We start from the raw sequence: 17,983 nt of genomic DNA, 5'->3' as shown, positions 1-17,983 counted from the left end.
TATTGGGATATTATTTTGAGGCTCTGTCCTCTTGTCAAAGGGGACCATGATGGCACCTTTATTGTGCACCACTGACAGGCAAGATTAGGACCCATAATGCAGAATTCAGCAAGCCAGACACAAGTTTAAAACTTAGCTCTTACTGATGGTGATTCACAGGTAAACAATCCAATCACGGGTCAGGGCAGGAACAAACAAACTGAAAACACAGACTCAAGGAGAGCTTGTGGATGAGAGAGCACACACACACACACAACACTAAGTCAAATCCATTTTGGCTGTAACAAGACCAAATGTGGAACAAATGAAGCGCTTTGATGCACTGTACACCTGCGTTTGTAGTGTGATGAAGAAAAACGATGAAGTAGCATCAGTTTCCTCTGTGTTTGTCACAGACCAGCTCACTTTGGTCACCACAGTGGCTCCTGCACGTTTTCTTTGGTATTCTTGCGTCTTTACAAATATTAGAGCGTGCTAGTATTCACACCTGACACATTCCATGTGTTTGCATTTCTGCATGTGTGCCTGAGTGTATCTGTTCATGTGCATAAGTATGCATGCTCACACATGTTTGTAGCCAACATTTGCATGATGTGAACCAAGCCGTCTTGCAGCTCCATAGCCTTCCCTTAACACTCAGGCCAGGCGTAGCTTTGCATAATGACTCACAGGCTGTGCTGCTCAGGGAAGATTATATTTAGAACACAGCCGAGGGTCGTGGGGCACTTGTGCACTCATCTTCAGGAGTCTGTTTTACCTCTGTTGCTTTGCTTGTTGAACTTTACATTTATAAAGTTCGTGCTCAGCCTACTCTGTAAGTGACATTATGTAAAACAGTCCAGATAACATCAATATTTAAAAGTTTTGAGCCCGTTGGGAGCACACTGCACTGCAGCTTTAACCTTTTTTTTTTTAAGTGCACCACTGCTGCTTACAAAGGTATTTTCTTTTCAGCTAAAGTCTCTTGAAGTCTTCCCTAAGCTTCTGGAATTTGATGGAGCAATGTGTAACCTGAAACAAGCACTGATGTCAGCATCATCTGTAGCTGTTGGGCAGACTGCAGTATTGTTCATGTTTGTGTGCTGCTCACACTCACACAATGAATTAGTATCGGCTAAAACATTGCTCAGACATGGTACTGTTGATTCTGTTCATCTAGACGTTGTCAGTGGCTCATCCGAGTGTCACGCAATCATACTCTAAAGACCTCACAGTACCTAATTTTCCTAATAGAGCAATTTGCTCTCAGGCTTACTCATGGTTCCTAGATGGTAAGTGGTTAATGGTTGCTATATAATATTATTTCTTCTTTACTTCAGCACTTTGAGCGCTCATTGAGATAATTAAACGTAGAATGGGAGGAAGAGCTTTCAGTTTTCTGTGGAACCAGCTTCCAGTTTGGATTTAGGAGACAGACACTATCTCTACTTTCAAGATTAGGTTTTCCTTTTTGCTAAAACGTATAGTTAGGGCTGGATCAGGTGACCCCTGCTAGTTACACTGCAATAGGCCTAGGCTGTTAGGGGCTTCCCATGATGCACTGAGTGTTTCTTCTTCACTCTAGACATGGGGTGTCCAACTCAAGGCCTCGAGGGCTGGTGTCCTGCAGGTTTTCGATCTCACCCTGGGTCAACACACCTGAATTCAATTCAATTCAATTTTATTTATACAGTGCCAAATCACAACAACAGTTGTCTCAAGGCACTTGAAAGTAGAGATAGAAAAAAAGCTGGTTCCACAGAAGAGGGGCCTGAAAACCAGCGGCCATCCAGGTCTTTATGTCTTTAAGACATTCCTGCAGTTTAACTCATTGGTGTGTGTTATCTGGCTTCATGGACAGATAGAGCTGGGTGTCATCAGCATAGCAGTGTAAATGTATGCTATGTCTTCTAATGATGCTGCCTAAGGGAAGCATGTATAATGTAAACAGAATTGGTCCTAGCACTGAACCCTGTGGAACTCCATAATTAACCTCAGTGTGTGAAGAGGACTCTCCATTTACATGAACAAATTGGAGTCTATTAGATAGATACAAACCACTGCAGTGCAGTACCTGTAATACCTACAGCATGTTCTAATCGCTCTAATAGAATATTATGGTCGACAGTATCGAACGCTGCACTGAGGTCTAGCAGGACAAGGAGGCCTGGAGTTGGACACCTCTACTCTAGACTTTTGATTCCCACTATTGCATGTAATTAACTTTTGTCTAAACTCTCCTGCATTGTGTGTTGTTTGCTGTTTATGGTCTTTCCTTTCTTCGTTTTTTTTCTTCTAACTGGTTGAAGAAGATGCTGCTGCTGTCTGAGCTCCTTGTTTCTGTAGTGTGTGTTATTTGACACACACTGAGATTATTTTCAAACCTTGGGCCTCTTCCCTATTATGTATGTAGTGTTATTCATTCATACAAATAATCATTGTTTTCTATTCAGCTTTTGATGTTTTCTGATCCTTTAGCAGCTTTCCTGCATGTCTTCAGTGAACATTGTTCCTTTTCTTTCCCTTGCCAGTGCAAAGGATTTGTGCACTAATTCTTTCATATCAGACCAGAAGGGCTGATTGTCTTAATAATGCCTGCTGGTGAAGCTTATCAGCAGTTTGAATTGTAAGGGGCTGTTCTCAAAAGCAGCTATAGAAACACAAATAGGAGAGTAAAAGAGCCCTCAGAGAGATTTGTGATATTGTTGCTGCTGTGGAAAAACTCATTTTCAAAGATTAAACGCTGTTTAGAATGTGATATCACCTGCAGCGGGTCGGAAACACAATAAGAAAAACATTATGCTTATGCTATTTATTAGAACTTTATTCAAATTAGAGGACTGTCTCCTTACTGTGCGTTGTAAAGAGTAATTGTGTAGTGAGCAGCCCCTAGTTTGATTTGTCAGAATCAGAATCAGAAAGGGGTTTATTGCCAAATGTTGAGCAGGTTTACAACATTAGGAAATTGCTGCGGTGCTTCAGTGCAAACATAGTGTCATAAATAGCACTTAAATAGACATGAAAAAATAAAAGTAGGGATAAGAATTAAAAGTGCTACGTAGAAAGATATGTGCATGAGCTATACATGAGATATATACATGAGAATAAGAATTAAGAGTGCTACGTTGAAAGATATATACATGAGTGCAGGTGGTGATCAGTGCCAAACATGGAATGATGCAGTGAACACAGCGTAGGGTCATGTGTTAGTGGTGGGAACAGTCATACGTTTATTGTTCATGTGTCCAACAGCAGAGGGGAAGAAACTGTTCTTATGGCGAGAGGTTCTGGTGCGAATGGACCGGAGCCTCCTGCCTGAGGGGAGCAGGTCAAACAGACTGTGTCCAGGGTGAGAAGGGTCAGCTGAGATCCGAGCTGCACGCCGCAATGTCCTGGAGGTGTACAGGTCCTGCAGAGATGGGAGTCTGCAGCCACTCACCTTCTCAGCAGAGCGCACAACACGCTGCAGTCTCTGTTTGTCCCTGATAGTGGCTCCAGCGTACCACACGGTGATGGAGGAGGTGAGGATGGACTCGATGATTGCAGTGTAGAACTGCATCATCGTCCGTGTTGGCAGGTTGAATTTCTTCAGCTGCCTCAGGAAGTACATCCTCTGCTGGGCTTTCTTGATGACGGAGGTGATGGTGGGCTCCCACTTCAGGTCCTGGGTGATGGTGGTACCCAGGAAGCGGAATGAGTCCACAGAGGTGATGGGGGTGTCAGTCAGGATGATGGGGGGGGAGTGGGGCTGTGTGCTTCCTGAAGTCCACAATAATCTCCACTGTCTTCTGGGCATTCAGCACCAGGTTGTTGTGGCTGCACCAGGACACCAGACGTTCAACCTCCCTCCTGTAGGCAGACTCATCCCCGTCAGAGATGAGCCCAATAACGGTGGTGTCATCTGCAAACTTGATTAGCTTGACAGACTGGTGGGTGGAGGTGCAGCAGTTGGTGTACAGGGAGAAGAGCAGAGGAGAAAGAACACAGCCCTGAGGGGAGCCGGTGCTGATGGTCCGGGAGTCCGAGACATTCTTTCCCAGCCTCACATGCTGCTTCCTGTCCGTCAGGAAGTCAGTGATCCACCGGCAGATGGGATCAGGCACATTCATCTGGGAAAGCTTGCCTCGGAGATGGTCTGGAAGGATGGTGTTGAAGGCAGAGCTGAAGTCCACAAACAGGATCCTGGCGTAGGTTCCTGGGGAGTCCAGATGCTGCAGGATGAAGTGTAGGGCCATGTTGATGGCGTCGTCTACAGACCTGTTGGCTCTATATGCAAACTGCAGGGGGTCCAGGAGGGGGGCCGTAAGGGTCCTGAGATGGGAGAGAACTAGGCGCTCAAAAGACTTCATGACCACAGATGTCAGAGCCACGGGTCTGTAGTCATTTAGTCCAGTGATCCTAGGTTTCTTGGGGACAGGGATTATGGTGGAGGACTTGAAGCAGGCAGGCACATGACATGCCTGCAGTGAGGAGTTGAAAATGCCAGAAAACACTGGGGCCAGCTTGTTTGCACAGTGTCTGAGGGTGGCAGGAGACACGCCGTCTGGGCCGGGAGCTTTCCGAGCATTCAGGTTCTTAAACTGCTTCCTCATTTGTGTTTAATTTAGTGTAGGAACATGAAAGTAGATGTTGGTCTGACTGGACCAGACCTGGCAGATACTGTTTACTTTGCCCTTACTCCTGCATTCTTAGATTCTTTGCTAACTCTAACCCTTTGTTTAGCTTGAACAATGTTTTCCACAAGCCCTCTAACTCAGTTAAAGTCAATGCCTTGAAGGTGTCGTATCTGCTGGTTAGTTGAATTGCCTAGACAAAAAAAAAAAGCTGTTCAACATTGGGGAGAAAAACAGGACATATAAGTAGAAGTTGCTAACGTAAATGTTAACGAGCTTCCGTGCTTATGTGTTCTTCAGTACTGACGAATTCTTCGCAATTACTCAACGAGCTCCACGGGGGAAAATGAAACTGAAGTTCAGTCTCTGTCCAATAAATACATTTCCCAGTTAAATCAACACTTTCACACTGTGTCACACTGCGTATTGCTGTTGCATCTTTGTATTTAACACTGTGTCCAGTATTAGGACTTACTTACAGCTTACTACAGCTGAGCACTCCAAAGTGTTGCTTATGAACTTGGGGGGGATCTGGGAAACTGTGATAACAGTGACTCTGCTGCACATCACACTGCAGCACTTTGGAGATCAAATAAGAGGTGCACTGCCTCACCCGTCCTCACCCTCCGACACACAGATATGCACCAAGAGAGGAGCGACTACACAGAACAAACAAACTATACAGCGGCTCTGCGGCAGATCATGGCATTGTTTGAAGCAGGCATTAGATTTATGCCCTAATAAGCAATTTTGATCATCTCTCTCTGTGTTCCCTACAACAAAGAGGAAGAGGGGGATGGGTTCGCTGTAAGCGCCTCCACATTTTCCACACTCGCTTCAGAAAGTGGGACAGAGTCAAAACGATGCGTTGTGCGGCGAGCACTTGGTGACTGAGTCACATGATGCCTGACAAAACCTATTTGATGCTTATTAAGAAAATGACCTGTCGGCAGTAAGCCTCAGTGGCTCTTGGGGGATGACAAAGGAACAGCAATGAGTCACGCAGTGACATTTAAAACTAGAATCCGTGAAAGAAGAAGAAAGATATGCCACACTAAACTGTTGCAGTGCCGCCTGTCTGTTAATGTCTCGCAGCACACTTCATAGCCTTGGCTGAATTAGTTTTGCAGCAGCACAGACGCTTGACAGTGATTGGAAAAGCTTCTGTGGTTGACCCAGCAACACATCATGGAACCTCATATACATATGTGTGTGTTTTTGTGTGGTAAACACCTCTTTCAGTGTGTGTGTAAGAAGCGATTGTCCGACTCGGGGTCAGTAGGTAATTTAGCGCGTCAGCGGGCTGGGCTCCTGTACGAGGGAAGCTGTTATTTCCGTTAAAGCCCTCCATGCTTGGTTGGTTTGGTTAGGAGCAGCGTGAATGGACAGTGGCACCTGGGTGATGGTCACAGTGGGTGTGTGATGGTGAGCAGCAGGGGATTTTGTTCAAGGCCGGCTGTGTGCAGACTCACATAGGAGTGAGGAACAGAGGAGATGAACAGGCTGCTTACAGAGGGAATTATTCACACTGAAAGTACAAGTAAGCTGAATGATTTATGTCCTGTCCTTGTTATTTTATGGAGCACTTTGCCAGTGTCGCAACACCATCATTCTGTTGGAAGATAAAGCACAGACAGAAGAGGCAGCACAACGAGGTTACTTGTGCGAATCACACATTTTTCTTATTGCAAATGCCATTTATTATGTTTTGCTGTATAAAAATAGTTTCTATCTCTCATTGTTAAAGTAGTGCTGAGAAACAAAATCATTGTCATTGGGAGCTATAGCATTAGCCAGGATAAATGCCTATCCCACAGAGGCATGTTACAGTGTGTGTATATATATATATGTATGTGTGTGTATATGTAGGGATGGGTATTGATAAGATTTTCACGATTCCGATTCCATTTTCGATTCTTTATTGATTCTTTTAAAAAGGAGAACACTAAGGTCGATTAACTTACAACTTTGTTTTATATCTTCTCTTTGAACAAGAGAAATTTAGGAGTAACATGGCCTTACAAACCCAACAGTGAGATCTTAAGAGATCCAGCCTACGGCTCTTCAATGGGGTGTCACAGGGTCCCCAGGAAAAAATTTTTAAATGTAAAATAATAAAATAAATTTAAATTTAAAGTTCATGCATTTATTACTTCTTATGGACTACTGTAATTCATTATTATTGGGATGTCCTAAAAACCAACCTTTAGTTAATCCAAAATGCTGCAGCTAGTGTACTGACAGGGACTAGAAAGAGAGAGCAGATTTCTCTTGTATTGGCTTCCCTTCATTGGCTTCCTGTTAAATCCAGAATTGAATTTAAAATTCTTCTCATCATATATAAGGTCTTGAATAATCAGGTCCCAACATATCTTCATGACCTTCAGTTTTCAGGCCCCTCTTCTGTGGAACCAGCTTCCAGTTTGGATTCAGGAGACAGACACTATCTCTACTTTCAAGATTAGGCTTCAAACTTTCCTTTTTGCTAAAGAATATAGTTAGGGCTGGACCAGGTGATGTTGTAATAAACGTACAGTGGGGCAAAAAAGTATTTAGTCAGCCACCGATTGTGCAAGTTCCCCCACCTAAAATGATGACAGAGGTCAGTAATTTGCACCAGAGGTACACTTCAACTGTGAGAGACAGAATGTGAAAGAAAAATCCATGAATTCACATGGTAGGATTTGTAAAGAATTTATTCGTAAATCAGGGTGGAAAATAAGTATTTGGTCAATAACAAAAATACAACTCAATACTTTGTAACATAACCTTTGTTGGCAATAACAGAGGTCAAACGTTTACTATAGGTCTTTACCAGGTTTGCACACACAGTAGCTGGTATTTTGGCCCATTCCTCCATGCAGATCTTCTCGAGAGCAGTGATGTTTTGGGGCTGTCGCCGAGCAACACGGACTTTCAACTCCCGCCACAGATTTTCTATGGGGTTGAGGTCTGGATACTGGCTAGGCCACTCCAGGACTTTCAAATGCTTCTTACGGAGCCACTCCTTTGTTGCCCGGGCGGTGTGTTTTGGATCATTGTCATGTTGGAAGACCCAGCCTCGTTTCATCTTCAAAGTTCTCACTGATGGAAGGAGGTTTTGGCTCAAAATCTCACGATACATGGCCCCATTCATTCTGTCCTTAACACGGATCAGTCGTCCTGTCCCCTTGGCAGAAAAACAGCCCCATAGCATGATGTTTCCACCCCCATGCTTCACAGTAGGTATGGTGTTCTTGGGATGCAACTCAGTATTCTTCTTCCTCCAAACACGACGAGTTGAGTTTATACCAAAACGTTCTACTTTGGTTTCATCTGACCACATGACATTCTCCCAATCCTCTGCTGTATCATCCATGTGCTCTCTGGCAAACTTCAGACGGGCCTGGACATGCACTGGCTTCAGCAGCGGAACACGTCTGGCACTGCGGGATTTGATTCCCTGCCGTTGTAGTGTGTTACTGATGGTGACCTTTGTTACTTTGGTCCCAGCTCTCTGCAGGTCATTCACCAGGTTCCCCCGTGTGGTTCTGGGATCTTTGCTCACCGTTCTCATGATCATTTTGACCCCACGGGATGAGATCTTGCGTGGAGCCCCAGATCGAGGGAGATTGTCAGTGGTCTTGTATGTCTTCCATTTTCTGATGATTGCTCCCACAGTTGATTTTTTTCACACCAAGCTGCTTGCCTATTGTAGATTCACTCTTCCCAGTCTGGTGCAGGTCTACAATACTTTTCCTGGTGTCCTTCGAAAGCTCTTTGGTCTTGGCCATGGCGGAGTTTGGAGTCTGACTGTTTGAGGCTGTGGACAGGTGTCTTTTATACAGATGATGAGTTCAAACAGGTGCCATTCATACAGGTAACGAGTGGGGGACAGAAAAAATTCTTACAGAAGACGTTACAGGTCTGTGAGAGCCAGAGATTTTCCATGTTTGAGGTGACCAAATACTTATTTTCCACCCTGATTTACGAATAAATTCTTTACAAATCCTACCATGTGAATTCATGGATTTTTTTTTTTTCACATTCTGTCTCTCACAGTTGAAGTGTACCTCTGGTGCAAATTACTGACCTCTGTCATCATTTTAAGTGGGGGAACTTGCACAATCGGTGGCTGACTAAATACTTTTTTGCCCCACTGTAGGATGCTGGGGGACTCCCATGATGCACTGAGTGTTTCATTCACTATGTGTTTATACACCTCTCTGCATTTAATTATTAGTTATTAATCTCTGGCTCTCTTCCACAGCATGTCTTTGTCCTGTCTTCCTCCCTGAACCCTACCCGGTCGCGGCAAATGTCCGTCCCTCCCTCAGCCTGGTTCTGCTGAAGGTGTCTTTCTGTGAAAAGGGAGTTTTCTCATTCCCATATGCTCAAAGGGTTCATTTGATTGTTGGGGTTTTCTCTTTTTTTTTTTTTTTTTGTAATGTTGTAGGGTCACCTTACAATATAAAGCGCCTTGAAAAGCTCTTGTTGTGATTTGATGCTATATAAATAAAATTATATTGAGTTGTGTTGAACTGAGGAATATCAAGTTTCACAAAATCTGAGTGTATCTCATTAATATTAATTAGCACCTCACTTTTCAGTCTCAGTACTATGTTGCTGCTAACAGCAGCATTTCTCTCGTCAGTCTTAACATTTTTTTGTTTGTTTCCAGGAGTCTACACCTTTGGCCTCTTCACTGTTGACATCTTTGTCAACGCAGGGCAGGTAGTGACAGGAAACCTGGCACCGTACTTCCTGACTGTCTGTAAGCCAAACTACACAGCACTGGGTTGCCAGCAGGCCCTGCGCTACATCAGCCACCAGGAGGCCTGCACAGGAAACCAGGACGACATCCTACGTGCCCGCAAGACTTTCCCATCCAAAGAGGCTGCGCTTAGCGTCTATGCTGCACTCTACCTAGCTGTGAGTTTTTCTTACATCCAGCCATATGTGTTTAGTATAATCCTTTTGTTGTCTCTGATTGTATCACCTCCGTTTTGTTTGCGAGGGAGCTGGCGTTGGTGAGAAAGATGGATGGAAATAGGGTTTGTTTTGTTGTTTTTGCTGCTGGACGTGATAGCCCCGCTCTGCATCCCTGCTTTTGTTTCCGTGTCACCTATCTCTGCACAGTCTGTGTCGCTTGCTGTTCCCAACAGTAACCCACAGGGCGCCTGGTAGTCTCACAATCTCAGGTGGGTTACTGCTATGCAGCAAAATTCATGGTTCCATTTACCACAGCAAGTCTTCTAGGTCCTGAGCCAGCAAAACAGCCCCAGATCATCACAATACCACCACCATATGTTACTGTTGGTATGATGGTCCTTTTGTGAAGAGGTGACTTCCAAAAAGTTCAGCTTTGTCTCGTCAGTCCACAGAATATTTTCCCCAAAAGTCTTGGAGATAATCAAGATGTTTTTTGGCACATGTAACACTGTTGTGTTCTTTTTGGTTAGCAGTGGTTTTCTCTTTGAGCTCTCCCATGGATCCCATTTTGCCCAGTCTCTTTCTTATTGTTGAATCATGACCTCTGACCTTAACTTAGACATGTGAAGCCTGCGGTTCCTTAATTATGTTCTGGGTTCTTTTGTGACCTCCTGGATGATTGGTTGACGTGCTCTTGGAGTAATTTTGGTAGATCAGTCACATTTTATTTATATAGCGCTAAATCACAACGGTTGCCTCAAGGTGCTTGTGTAGTGAGATAGCCACAGGCAGGAATGATTTCCTGTGTTGTTGAGTGGTGCATTTGGGCAATCTTAGTCTTTAAGTAGGGCTGGGCGATATGAACCAAAATTCACATCTCGATATTTTTTAGCAGGATGGCGATATAAGATATATATATCTCGATATTTTTTTAAAGCCATAAGGTACGAACAAAAAGAGAGTTCTTAGTCAAAGCTGTGTCCCAGATGTCACACAGGCACTTTTATTAACATACATAGATGTACATGAAAAAAAACTACTCAAAAATAAATTATGAGCATTTATTATATAATAAAAGTGCTCCATAAATAAAACAAAACTGTTGTTTTTGTGCATAACAAAGAGCTCACAATTGTGCAGTCAAAATGTAAACTAAAAGACGCTGAGCATAATAACAGAGACAGATTTCACAGTTCGTGACTGACAGCCTGGCGTTTGAAATCTGCTTCATAACCGTGTCTCTTACAGGTGCCATTTATGGTCCTTATACACACACACAATACGGTAATATTACGCTGAAGCACAGTACGTATCACTTCGCGAGGCTCCTCGGTAGCCGTAATGCTCCGACTATCCATCAAGCCGGTGCAGCTCCGTAGCTTAGCAAAGTCGTACTAAAACATTTTTGACCCTGAACAACTAGAATTCATACATAAGGCGCACTGTCGATTTTTGAGAAAATGAAAGGATTTCAGGCCGTGCATGGCGTTAGCGTGGTTAGCTCGTTAGCGTGGTTAGCTCATTAACACATTGACGCCATCCAGCCCCGCGCACGGGGCGATGCGCAGTAACTCGTTAACGGAGATTTGCCGTGCCCATCTTGTCGCTGCCTGCAGGTGAAGCGATGTGGGAGGAGGGGGAGTTGTGTTCAGTGAAGGAGAGGTGAGGTCGAGTAACGTTGCGTAAAGACAAAAGTGGACGAAAGAGAGGCAAACTTGTGGCTCCACAACTATAATTATAACGTAACATAGACTATATCGATATAAAGGATATTGTCACATCTTACATCTCGTATAAAAATATATCGATATTTTTAAAAAACTCGATATATCGCCCAGCCCTATCTTTAAGTGAACATGCCCCTGTGACTGGCTAGCACCTCATGGAGTGGGTGGGAGGCATTTTGCAGCATTGTCCTTATCTTGGAAACCATGAAACAGCATAGAGGATGGCATTGATCACACAGACTCAAAGAATATCCTGAGCATGGTCCGATGTTAAAAGACCTCAGCTACCTTGGCTCTGGCCTGTCCTGCACTGTGCAGTGATGCTTTTTTACCAGTCCAGTTTATTGTTTATCAAACTTACCTCATACAAACACTTTTTTCCATGCTTTTTTGCTCAAGTGCTTTCAGTCTGACATTCACACACATACATACACTGATAGATGCATCGGAGAGCAACTTGGGGTTAGTATGTGACCAAAGAATAGTTGGTCCTGGAGACTGAAGCAGCAACAACAACCTTCCAATTACTAGATGACCTGCTCTACCTCCTACAGCCATCCTGTGTGACTGTTGATTTATCCTTTAAGCAAAGCACAACAATGAAACCTTTTCAAAAAAGCTTCCAATGCTTTCTGATGATCTGATTTGTTTGATTTTCTGTGTCAGAACCAATGTGTACCCAAGTGCCCATAAGTGATCGATGCATGGCTTTGGACGATCACTGCCTGCCTGCATGGTGAGGAGAACAGATTGTCTCTGTTATATAGGTCATTTAGCACAGGCCAATGTGTGTGTCCAGGACATACATGCAGTTTGCACACACTGACACACACAATACTGCAACTCCAAGAAGATGATGAAAATTATCCCTCTTGTTGTCTTAGTCATTACAGCAATGCCAGGGTCAAACACAGCAATCCAGAGTCTGTTGGATCAGCTGTAATTGCTCCTAGAGCAGGGCGATATGACCAAAAATATTTATCACCATACATTATAACTGACGATATAATTGACACTAGACAAAATACTTTACAACTCCACAACTTTATTAGTGCAAAAAAAACCAACCCATCAATGTATTTTCACTTAAACAAGCAGCTGTTTTTTAAGTGCATTAAAGTTATATAAAAATGTAACACTGCAAATGCAAATTCCTCGCTGACAGTTTAACCAAAAGGCATTTCCAGTGGAAACTGGCCGACATATCCTCAGCATAACCATGTATAATATCCACAAAACTTAAAAAGAGGTTATACACACACAATATGGTAATATTATGTTGAAGCACAGTACGTATCACTCCACGAGGCTCCGCCTACGATAGCCGTAATGCTCCGACAATCCATCAAGCGGTGCGGCTTCATAGCTTAGCAAAGTCGTACTAAAGCATTTGACAGATTTTCGAGCGCCGTGCACATAAAATCATTTCGAGGTCAGTAAACACAACCAGAATTCATACATAAGGCACACGGGATTATAAGGGGCACTGACGATTTTCAGAAAAGTCAAAGGATTGATTTCAAGTGTGCCGTATTTTCCAAAAAACACGGTAATAACGACGGCCTGCTAGCATGCTCTACCAAAAATAGTGCTTTGTTGTAGAGCAGGGTGATATGGCCAAAAATATTTATCACGATACATATTTGAAAATTTGTGATAACGATATAACTGATGATATAATTGATGCGGAAAAAAATACAACTCCACAACTTTATTAGCGCAAAAAACAAACAAACATCCATTTATTTTCACTTAAACAAGAAGCTGTTTATGTGCATTAAAGTTATATAAATATTTAACAGTGCAAATGCAAATTCCTTGCTGAAAGTTTAACCAAAAGGCATTTCCAGTAGAAATGGGCTGACATATCCTGAGCATAACCATGTATAATATCCACTGAAGTTAAAAAGAGGTGCTTTGCAACATTAAACCGCCTCACGGTGCGGAATGACGAGGATTTATTGGAGCGGGTGAATGAACAAAGCAGGAACGGCAAGACTGACTAACTGACTGAATAACTGAATACAAACGGGAACGACAATACTGGCAACATCAACATCAATGACACGACAAAGAACTGGTGAAACCAAGGAACTTAAATACACAGGTCGAATGATGACAATGATTGGAAACAGATGAGTACAGGGCTGAACATAATCTGACTAATGACACAAGAGACAAGCTGACATGGGAAAAAACAGGAAATGAGAACATTAATGTGGCAAACTAAACTGAACATCAACAAACTGAAATCACTCAACGACCCAGGAACCTTGACAGTACCCCCCTTCAAAGGCCGGCACCCGATGGCCGAAAGAAAAAAAAAAAAAACAGAACAAAGTTGGCGGACGGGGTCCAGGACGGAGGGACAGAGTCCGAAACAAAACAGTTCGGGGGGGGTGGCCACGCGGCCTGCGGCTGAGCCAAAGCAGTTCTGGTGGGCGGCCACGCTGGTGGCAATGGCGACTACTGAGCAGGTCCGGTGGGCGGCCGCAAGGAAGATGGCGGCGAAAAATATCTTGATGATAAAAATATTCTCTAGAATGACAAGACGAAAGTTGAACTTTTTGGGAGGTTTGTTCCTGTTGCATTCAGCATAACACTAACACAACATTTTATAAAAACAATCATCATACTAGCGGTCAAACATGGTGGTGGTAGTGTAATAGTCTGGGGCTGTTTTCCTGCTCCAGAACCTGAATCATTTGTTGTAATTAATGGAAACATGAATCCTGCTCTCTAACAGAAAATCCTGAAGGAAAATGTGGTTAAAGGAATTCAGCAGAGTGGGCCAAATTCCTTTCACAGTGATATAAAAGACACATTTCCTGTTATTGCAACTGCTTGATAACCCCACAACCAGTTATAAGGTGTAGTGGGCAATTACATTTTCCTGGTAACATTTTTAGTTCCAGGTGTTTTTTATTTGACTTTGTTTTCTTTGCCTAATGTTAAAATTTGTTGATCTGAAAAATGTAAGCGTGACACATATGCAAAAACAGAAGACATCAGGAAGGGGCAAATTTATTTTTCCATGAAATTCTCATTACTTGCTTACATTCATAGTAACCAGTTCCAGGCTGTGCTGTTTCAGATAAACAGTGGGTAGTCGTCAAGTTGTGCAAGTGCCAAAATTTGGATTGGGACATTTGTCCTTAATCATCGTTCTAGCAAAAAAATTTATTTTGCTTGAACTTGACAAAGCTCTAACACAAATAACACTAAAATCTTGTGCATTTGAAACAGGTTCCTGCCACTGTAAGATAGCTAGCATTAGCATTAGCACTGATGAGAATTAATTGGTGTCTCTTTTGATTATCATGTACAGAGATGGGCAGTAACGCGTTACTGTAATCTGATTACTTTTTTCAAGTAACGAGTAAAGTAAGGGATTACTATTGCAAAAACGGTAATTAGATTACCGTTACTTTCCCGTAGGAACGCTGCGTTACTGCGTTACTAAAGCCGTGATTTTTTGCCGTGAGTCCCAGATGAGGGCTCACCCAGCAGCCGCGGAGCAGAAGCCAGGGGGAGTTGCAGTGACGCGCCCGTGAGCTCCGCCGGCAGCCAGCTGTGCCTGAGTGACCGAGCCCCAGGCCGAGAGGCCGGGGGCACCCCACCCCCCCACAGGGGCCAGAGCGAGCCCCAGGCTCCAGGCCCCGACAAGCAGCCACCAAGGAGTGAGCCGCTGTATACCTGGACGCCCATCCAGACACAAAGAACCACCAACGCACCGATACCTGAGGGAGTCCGCCACTGGCAGGGGGAGTGGTGGGGGGAGATAGGCCTGCATATCTTGGAGGGCCTGAGATGTCCCCAGAGAGGTGGCGTCTGACACCCAACCTGACATATAGACACAGACATACAGATACAAACATCCATTCCCACCCTCATGCTCTCATATGCACTTACTCCACACTCAACCAACGTGGAGACAGACATAAAGAGACGCTGCACACACGATCACACTCCCCAAGCGTACTCTATACCCCAGGTCTAGGTACCCTTGCCCCTGGAGGGGGAACTGCACCCAGACCCAGGTGGTGTTACCCTTTTCCCTGCAGTGGGGGGAGGCATGAATGTCTAAGTTGTGAGATAAAATTAAGGCACAGGCAGCCAGTAGGGGACGGGGGTGCCTACCCTGCACCCTGGTGACATACCTTTACCCCAAGGCCCTGCATGTGTGGGTGATTGTGGTGGAGCGGGAAGGATTTCTCTCCAGCTGTGACAGACTGTTTGTCTTTTAAAATCTCACTTTTTTACCCAGGAGTGATACTGTACTGTGCTCTGGCATCTTTCTAGGGTTTGTTTTAATATACAAGCGACGGCCAAATTTAAAGATGAGTGCTGTCTGCTTCTTTAGTACTTGATACTCAAGAAGTAGCTACTCAGTTTGTTCCATGTTCTTTATTTGTGAAGTATTTATAATTTCCATAGAGTAACTTCACACACTTACTTTAGTTTCTGTGTCATAGCTTAGCTTAAACGAATTAACATTTACACAAAATCGCGATTTTCTATAAAATATTTATTTTACACATAATATTTCACAAAACTTCTCTAGCATTTCCACAGACACAATAACAGCAGAACACTTTTGCTTGCATAGTCACTGTGTTTATTTAGGATGATTCCCATTGAACACTATAGTACAGTACAATCTGTATATTGTGTGGTCTGCAGTGCCGCTGCAGGGGAGGCAGATGCACCTAAGCGCCATATGCAATCACGCCTCGCAAGCATAAAGAGGCTGGCGGCTGGAAAGCTGAGGTGGAGGCGTCCGGGGGACCGGCTTGGCCTGAGCCGGAGGTTGAAGCACCAGAGGGACATGATCAGCCTGACCCGGTGGAGGTCGAAGCACGCCAGAAACCTACTTGGCTGGAGCTGGCGGTCAGAGCAAGGGAGAGCCCTCCGCAGATAAAGCCTGGGGTCACCGTGCCAGAGTCCAGCATGCTTTCGGGACCTGCCCCATCTCCACCAGAGGCCAGCATGCAGTGGGGTCCTGCACACCTCCTGCCTTTCATGGCACCTGTGAGCCCCAGCTCACGTCCACACCTGCTGTGTGGGTCTGCCGGAGGTTTCTTCCTGTTAAAAGGGAGTTTTTCCTTCCCACTGTCACCAAAGTGCTGCTCATAAGGGGTCATATGATTGTTGGGTTTTTCTCTGTATGTATTATCCTAGGGTCACCTTACAATATAAAGCACCTTGGGGCGACTGTTGCTGTGATTTGGCGCTGTGTAAGTAAAATTGAATTGAATTGAAACATTGAGCAAAGGCTGTGAATACTTTTGTGCATGTTATATTTTTATTTTTTTTATTTTTAATAAATTTGCAATAATTTTAAGCAAACCTTTTTCACCTTGTCATGCCCTTGGCCTTCAATTTGAAGATGGTACTAGCCTTCCCTCTAAATAATGCTGCAACTTCATTTTGAAGAACTCTAGCTTGAAGTTGCCTTATGGCACAGGCCCTGTCAAATGTGGCATGCTTAGAGCAGACGCTGTCTGATCACTGTAGCAGGGTCCATGCTCACAGGTGCTACTAAATAGGCACCAATCAGGCACCTGATTGTCAGGGTGTCAGAACAGGGTGCATTCAACTCTGCTGTTTAACCCATCCATCCATCCATCCATTCGCTTCTGCATCTCCTTTTCAGTGTTGCGGGGGGCGCTGGAGCCTATCCCAGCTGTCACAGGGCGCGAGGCGGGGCATACCCTGGACAGGTCGCCAGTCTGTCGCAGGCTGTTTAACCCACAGATGAATTATCTTTACAAATGCAGCACCATTTCAGGGGAAAGAAACAGGCTTTCCAATGGTTTAAGATTTGTTGCCAAGAAGAATTGTTACAACAAATAAATAACTGAGTGAACACAAATTTTCTTACTTTTGGTGGTAAGTTTATATATGTCTGTCCTTCTGTATTGGACACTTTTTAATAGTGTACTTGTCTACCCTCAGAAGAATGCTTTCTGTCTAACATTCACACTCACACCCGAAGAACACATCGTAGAGCAACCTGGGGTTATGCCCAAGTTATTCCTGGGCATGCAGACTGGAGCAGCCAGGTATCAAAACACTAACCTTCTGATTAGTAGGTGGGGTGCGCTGCCTACTGAGCTGCAGTCACCCCTGTACTGTTAACATGATAACATTCCAACCATGGAAGCTACTGAAGCCATACTGGTGTGTAGCTGACACCAGAATGGAAGCAAAGTCAGATTAAGTGGTATCATCCCATTGCAGTGTTGTGTCTAATTTTTCATGCACAAAAAAAGGTCTATTTTTAATAGAGTTCACAGTTAATACTCTCACTCAGATTTCTGGCAGTCTGTTTGATGAATGCTTCAGTAATAACATTAGATATGAAATGCCAAACACAAATGAACAGATCCCCCTAAGTAATAACACAGGAAGCCATTTAAACTTGGCAAGGCAGAGAGATTGATGTCATGTCACACTCTCCATTTTGCTGACAGGCCTCTGCAGACAGCTGCCAATGTCTGTGATTAAAAAGGAAATATAGGGCTTGACAATGAAACACTCACCAAGACACTTCAGAGTAATCAAATAAAGAAGGAAACCTGCACCCAGACACCTAAGTTATATTATACAGGGTGTATGTATTTTACAGTAGAGATAGCAGGTTGGAACGGAGGAACGCTTAGGCTGCTGCCGCCGCGACCCGGCCTCGGATAAAGCGGATGAAGATGGATGGATGGATAGCAGGTTGTTCTGTTGATATAATTATAAAGT

At 44.0% G+C, this 17,983-nt stretch overlaps 1 protein-coding gene across 2 annotated transcripts in view; it reads left to right on the top strand.

Annotated features, from left to right (window-relative positions):
• plppr5b (phospholipid phosphatase related 5b) overlaps positions 1-17,983 on the top strand; it is a 126,937-nt gene that overhangs the window by 60,241 nt on the left and 48,713 nt on the right. For both annotated transcript variants that reach the window (XM_085418017.1, XM_085418016.1), the window contains exon 5: positions 9,253-9,503. In XM_085418017.1, the coding sequence (XP_085274143.1) occupies positions 9,253-9,503 (251 nt within the window). The remainder of the gene's footprint in view (positions 1-9,252; positions 9,504-17,983) is intronic.

This window comes from Rhamphochromis longiceps, linkage group LG9 (genome assembly GCF_057381845.1).
Source record: "Rhamphochromis longiceps isolate RC_006_pf linkage group LG9, R_longiceps_female_GT1.1, whole genome shotgun sequence".
Classification (NCBI taxonomy): domain Eukaryota; kingdom Metazoa; phylum Chordata; class Actinopteri; order Cichliformes; family Cichlidae; genus Rhamphochromis; species Rhamphochromis longiceps.
This window is presented reverse-complemented; position numbering and strand designations above follow the sequence as displayed.